General features: G+C 36.6%; 2 protein-coding genes across 3 annotated transcripts in view; one reads left to right on the top strand and one right to left on the bottom strand.

The window, feature by feature from the left end:
- LOC105271818 (WAP, Kazal, immunoglobulin, Kunitz and NTR domain-containing protein 2) overlaps positions 1-6441 on the top strand; it is a 46360-nt gene extending 39919 nt beyond the window's left edge. For both annotated transcript variants that reach the window (XM_011313583.1, XM_011313585.1), the window contains one exon: positions 6136-6441. In XM_011313583.1, coding sequence (XP_011311885.1) covers positions 6136-6294 — 159 coding nt within the window. In that variant the 3' untranslated portion in view covers positions 6295-6441. The remainder of the gene's footprint in view (positions 1-6135) is intronic.
- LOC105271821 (procollagen-lysine,2-oxoglutarate 5-dioxygenase 3-like) overlaps positions 1-7273 on the bottom strand; it is a 91123-nt gene that overhangs the window by 76277 nt on the left and 7573 nt on the right. The window lies entirely within an intron of this gene.

Here is a 7273-nt window from a genome sequence, read left to right as displayed (position 1 = left end):
TGCCAACATACCAATTTGAATATTTTATCTAGCTCCTGGTACATGCTTAGCTAATTGGCTAAGTGAAAAGATTTCTCTCCTTACCGAAAATAATAAATCAATCTTCTACACCTAAAAACAATATATTTGGGCTGAAAAATAATCAAATATATTTTCAAGACGCAGAGAACTACATCTCTACGCTCGAGTTTGCTCCTGTGACAGCGGGACTGCTACTGAGGCGTAACAGGCTTGACCGACACGCAAACACCCCAGTAGTGCCCGTGGCGTCCTGACTCCCGTGGGGTGCAACTACATTGTCGCTGGGGTCACTCAAACCCCGAGAACTGAGCCTCTACTTTCGTCAATCCTCTTTGTTACCGACTTTGACGAACAAGTCTAAGGCTGAGAAAATAAAATCGCGAAAATATTACATTAAGATGGCTGCTATGGGTGGATATTTTTATTCATTATTGCTTATCAAGAAATATAAATATCATTAGAAAGCCTATAGTCAACTTATATTGTGTAACTAAGGACGGATTCCGCGACAAATTCTCGTATAACGAGAAACAAAATAAAAACCATTCGCGGAGTAGTTGTGTCGTATATATTATGGGCGACAACAACGGCCTATGAAGTCACACGCGTATAAAATGTCAACTTGGCCGACACGCTCTCGCCTATCTTGATACAATAACGATAAAGTAACAACCTATTTTTTTCGCTTCAATCAGGTGGTGCGTTCGCAGTGTTTCCTGTTCATTTGAGTAGGTTTAGAAACGTCTGTTTGGCGCATAATTAGGGAAAGGGTGAGGAATACAGTATAGCCGTGTATTACATATACTTACAGTATACTCCGTGCTTTCATGCTCAGCTCCAAAAAGAAGCAGCTCATTTAATTTGGAGCCGAGCCCTCATGCTTTGCAGCTCTTCATAAATTCTCTACTTTGAGGGCTTGAAATTATTTCAAGTACTGAATTAATAGTAAATGGATGTCACCGACGGTAGTGGCCGTGCGGTTAGAGTGCTGGACTAGCATGCCAGGGATCCGGGTTCGATCCCGGGCACCGGCGGTCAAAAATATATAGCGCTCTGATCTCACGGTTCCACTGCCGAGCGGTAGTCCTGTCAAAAGGACGACTGTACCAGGGTAGGTTTTTCCCTCAGATGAGGTTTTCCCTCCCTTTCGGCAAATGCGGTACAGGGGGTTGGGGGGTGGGAAGGGAACAAATCGTAAAAACCCGAAAGGGTATACGAGTGAAAGAAAATTTTTTAGTAAATGGATGTCAGCTCTTTTCTTTTCAAGTTTTATTGTATTTTACAATTAATTTGACAATTTTCGGGAACTAGACTTAACGCACGGCGGTCACACTGTCGTTTTCACTTCACCACTTATTATACGGTATGACGAGGTAGAATTTTGCCCCCGTCCCCCCGCTCCCTAATTAATATATTCAGTTTTCATAGTTTAAGTTAAATTTACGTAATTTTTTTTGCCATCGTTGGGCAACCCATTTCCAAATATTCCTTACTCCCGTATATAGCTGCTAATAAGCCAATAAGCGAATAAGCAGCTAATAAGCTGCCCTGAAGAGACCCTGTGGTGAGACGATGTGGGAAGAAAGCTATGAAGAGACCCGCTGAAGAGAAACTTGCAAAGAGACCCTAAGAAGAGAAATGTGTTAAGAAAAGAGCTATTGTGAGGAGGGTGAACTATTGTATGGAGGTAAACGAGTGTGGAGGAACTCTTGTGTGAAGGATTTTGGTGCCGAGGAACTGTTGCGTGGAGGAATATTTTGGAGAGAAATATTATGTAGTGGAATCTTTCGAAGAGTTTGCCCAGGAGAAGAGAGAAGGAAGGAAGGAGGAAAATACCCCAGGACTGCCAAAAGGAGGGCTCATTTCGCGTAGCCGCCAGTGAGTTGGCCTCACCCCCACCGTCGAGTTAGTTAGTAGTTAAAAGGCCTGGATTTAATTTTGTGTTGATAATTTTGGTAATGAGGTTTTTATATAATTAATTTACTATCTATTAACCACCCACGCCCTCTTATTTTACAGATCCTCTCTTAAATTCAAGGAAATTCCCCTTAAATCTTGAATTATAATAAAGTCCCGACTATCGTGACTTCGCCGATAATTATTTACATATTTATTCCCCGACCAAGGTCACACTGGGAAACAAACGTTCATAAGGCTATTTGAATAAAATGTAAACACTGCAAACACGCCACCTGACGGGAATAAAAAAAAAGTTTTTATGTTGACAGAAAACGCGCTGAATTCCTGCCTTGATGGGATGTCCAAAAATAAAGATAAAATGATGAAATAATAATAAAAATAATAAAAATAATAAAAATAATAAAAATAATAAAAATAATAAAAATAATAAAATAATAAAAGATGGTCGATATAGATGACCACTGCTGTGTTGCCGAGAACGCTCTTCGCTGTATCCTATATAAAAAGAGAGATGGGCCATTAATCGAACATGGCGGATTTCATGGAGATAATCGATTGTAACTATTCTCGATATATCGATCATGGGAATTTTTCATATGGGCATGCGCATAAGCAATATCATATGCGCATGCGTATGACAAGCAGAGTATACCTGAGCTTCAATCAGTAGCGCCACGGCGGCCGCAACGGCCGCGGTGTTGATCATTGCTGAAAATGATGATTTAAATGAATGTGACAAATTTTTTGTTTCAATTTTTGGCTGACATGATAATAATATCGTGCCTGGCATACAATAATAAAAACCCTTCGATTATTTTGCAATTACATTTAAAAGTGATTTTAAGTAACCTCTTATCAGCACCCAACAATTTGTTACTACACTGCGTCAGAATGTTTATATTTCATAGGAACGGGAATAATAAATAAATTTTTGAAAATTTGTATGTATAATGACTTGATAAGACACAACACGACTAATTAATCAGTGTATCATTGCAAATCACAAGGACAAACTTTTGAGAAAATTGGGATTGACCTCAGACGAGATATTTTCAATCATGGACAACTTTATGTCGCATTATCACGGGTACGTTCTTGGGACTCATTACGAATATATTTGGGGGATCAAAGAGAATCCAATTTAGTGAAAGACTATGTTTATAGAGAATTATATGATTCAATAATTTGACTTGACGTAGAATGTTTGGTTAACGTAGAAAATTTAAGTGATTAACAGTTTAAAATGAGCTTAAAATCATCTCTTTGTGATACACTGATTAATTAGTCGTGTTGTGTCTTATCAAGTCATTATAGATACAAATTTTCGAAAATTTATTTATTATTCCCGTTCCTATGAAATATAAACATTCTGACACAGTGTAGTAACAAATTGTTGGGTGCTGATAAGAGGTTACTTAAAATCACTTTTAAATGTAATTGCAAAATAATCGAAGGGTTTTTATTATTGTATGCCAGTCACGATATTATTATCATGTCAGCCAAGAATTGAAAAAAAAATTTGTCACATTCATTTAAATCATCATTATCAGCAGTGATCAACAAGCGGCCGCGGTGGCGCTAGTAAAGAAGAACTGAGAATGGCCCTTGACCAAACTCACCCGTCGAGATGCGCGGGAGCGTATCGGCCGAGTACATCTTTCATAACCTATGAACCTCCAAACCAACCATCAAACAACAGGCCGAGCGCTCCCAAGTATCTATCCACGACCCAACTACCCCTTCCACTACCTTCAAAACTAATTTTCGTAATTAAATTAAGACACGGCAATTTAGAAAGAAAAAATAAACTTAATTACACCACATAAATCGCGTATGCTCTTTGCATTAATTCTAATCCTCTCGCAATTAAACGCACCATGAAAAAAATTCACGCATAGCAACAGATTTTTTCGCATATTTTCCGCGGTAAGATTATCTCAAAACTGAAGCCGTCAGATTTTTGTTTGAAAGTTGACAGCATCTGTTTCCAACGGGCGGGTATTATCGGTTCGTAATCAGCGTGGCGCGCGAATAATTAGAGGTTGGCAAAAGTATCGTGGAAAGTGCACTGAGAAGAGATAAGTTGAGTTTATTTTCAGTGATAAATGAAAAAATATTTTCAGTGATGAATTTAAAAAAAGAAATGCATAATTTGGCATCTCATGGTGGCTGACACGTAACCCTTTTTCTATTTTTTTCCACTTTGTTCATTTATCCTTGGAAATAAACAATTTTTCTAAAAAAACGCTCTTTACTGCACCCTAAAGTATAAAATGTATTTTGAAAATACAGTTTTCCAAAACAAGAGATGTTTTAGAAAATGGATTATTTCACGAAGCTATTATTTTTGGGGCCAAAATGCAAGTGGCAAGCTCCCCAAAAAAGACACAAAAAGGATATATAACTCCTAATATCCCGAAAAAATCCAAAGCAAATCGATTTTATAAAATCACCTGACCTTTATTGTGCATTGCATTCAATTCGTAACCTCAAGCAGGCTTAATATGAAATTTAGAAGATTTTATTCTCGTTCTAATTTCAATTTTCAAAAAAAAGAATAATTCGGCAAATTAAATGATCAATTTCTCTCAAAATGATATATTAATCGAAAACCTGGAAATCCCCCCAAAAACAAAAACAAAAAATGTTTTTGTAAAAAAATGCGCCAAGCACATATTTCGATGTTGTTCATTTGAAAAAAAAATTGGAAAAAACTTAAAACAACAATTACTTAAAAATTGAAGCCGTAACTATGGAAATTTGAAAAAAATACACAAATAAAAAAAGACGCCAAGCTCATTGAACTTACCAGTGAGGAAAGGTGGTGTTGATAGAAGTGCATACATCGTTTTGAGTTCTTCTCTATGAATGTCTTGACTAAGACGAGTCCCATAATATCCTACAAAGAACATCGCAATCAAATCGAATACTCGACTCAAGTCGAAAGGGGTAAAAAGGGCATTGTGAATCAAAAACTATTCCGCAATATGGTCAGGATCAACGTACTTGGCGCGGTTTTTCCTGATAACCTCGCCTATTTGGATATGCGATCTTTCCTTTCTTCGTTAAAAACTACCCGTGAAATTTGACCTGAGCAGTGCTGACCCGTATGGCACTGCTCACTGAAAAGTTTCCCGTGAGAATCTTTCATCCCTATGCATCAACTGTGGAACTACTATCGTTTGTGTCTCGAAAATAGTTGAATCGAAGGAACTTCCCTAGTCCGATGGTCTGCTCATCAAGATTATCAAACTCATAGGTCGTTTCATGATAATCAGCTGAAACTTTCAGTTGAATTTTTCGCTTTGTTAATTCCCCTAAAATTCCCAGACTGAACTACAGTTCGTGTAATTGAGGGAAGTACTCTATTATCGCGAGTTCTAAAGAGAAAGTGGTGAGTTTCGAAAAAACCGCGCCAAGTACGTTGATCCTGATCATATTGCTGAATAGTTTCTTGATTCGTGATGCCTTTTTTACTCCTTTCGACTTGAGTCGAGTATTCGATATGATTGCGATGTCCTTTGTAGGATATTATGGGACTCGTCTTAGTCAAGACATTTGTAGAGAAGAACTCAAAACGATTTACGCACTCCTATCATCACCAGCTTTCCCCACTGGTAAATTCAATGAGCTTGGCGTCTTTTTTATTTGTGTATTTTTCTCAAATTTCCATAGTTATGGCTTTAATTTTTATGTAATTGTTGTTTTAAGTTTTTTCCAATTTTTTTTGCAAATGAACAACATCGAAATATGTGGTTGGCACATTTTTTTACAAAAACATTTTTTGTTTTTGTTTTTGGGGGTATTCATGTCGATCAAGCATCACTTTAAAAAATTTTTTGTTTCTCGTCACTTTTGATATATTTCTTATCGGAATAATTTTTCTGCAGCTGTTTTTGAAACTTCTTCCATGGGTTCAAAGGAGAAGAGTTATGACAGCTTCAACCACATTATAAAAGTTAGTTTTATTTTTACCATGCAGTAATCTACGTTTCACTAGGTTGCATAGATATTTTGGAAATTGAAATCTTAGTATCCAAAAAGCTAGTGGAAGAAGTTGTCAAAAATTTCAAAGATCATCTGTAGGAACGTAGATATTCAAAGTTACACCAGAATGTTGAATTTTTTGAATAAAATGATGAAAACAAAATTTAATTAACAAACCATTTTTGTTTGGTCATTGTTACTCATTAGGTGCACGAATGGCAAGTACGAAATGACACCGTCAAATCGAAACTAGAAATCGACCCGGCCACGCAGATGGACGCAGGAGTTTACGAGTGCACTGCTGATAACATGTATAGCATTGACAGAAGATCATTCAAGACGGATTTTTCAATTGCATTCGATTGACAGAATATTTTTTCTCAATGAAATTGTCAAGATTACTGATCAACCAGTGAGGCTCACCTTTTATCCACCAACTTCCTGATTCTCAATTGACTTGAAATTGTATAGAATGTCAAACTATTATGATGAAATAAAACTATACCATGAGAATTTATGATATTTATTTCGTTTTATGGAAAAATAAATATATACTAGATATTTACCTCTTCCAAATTGTTTAATAAAAAAAATTAACTATTTTTAAATATATATAGGGTCTTTCCTTATAACCCTTAAATGTTCCATCCACCCATAAATTTGGGCCCTCTAAATATCAGAAAAAAAAGAATCATTTACACTATACTTTTCAAATTATCCATACGAAGGATAGGCCAACTAGAAGTGTATGTTTTACCGTAACAGAGATGGTGAATGAGAGCAGATGCGATATAAAGACAGTCTTTCCAGTTTCGCCGGCAGGGAATGCGAAGTGAAATAATCCGAATCCCAATAAGATGAAATTCTCTTTTCGCCAGATGTCGACTTCTCATCTGGCCATCCCAAATAATCTCGGAACGATTGAAACCACCAAACATACCACGTTACAATAGATAAAAAACCAAATATGTGAAATAGCTATTACAAGCTATAATAATATATTATAGCTACTTCTACTAATTTTTATTCTTTCCGTTGTTTTTGATGATTATCAAGATGAATAATAACTCAAAAAAATTGAAAATTAGATAGAGTAGCTATAATATAATATAGCTATAATATAATATAATAACTCAAAAAAATTGAAAATTAGATCAGGGCCCGGCAACCTTCAGGTAGTCGGGAGCCAGCCTATTACAAGGGTCGGGATAATCCTCTCATCCTAATATGTACCCAATTAGCCAACCATTGTGTGCGAGTAAGTCCCAGTGGTGACGATATTTTAGTCAGCCACGTAGAGTGGCGTGCGAGTCGAATAAAAATGGCGGACTCACCAGAATTTGCG

The sequence above is a fragment of the Fopius arisanus genome, unplaced genomic scaffold (genome assembly GCF_000806365.1).
Source record: "Fopius arisanus strain USDA-PBARC FA_bdor unplaced genomic scaffold, ASM80636v1 scaffold00125, whole genome shotgun sequence".
Taxonomy (NCBI): Eukaryota; Metazoa; Arthropoda; class Insecta; order Hymenoptera; family Braconidae; genus Fopius; species Fopius arisanus.
This window is presented reverse-complemented; position numbering and strand designations above follow the sequence as displayed.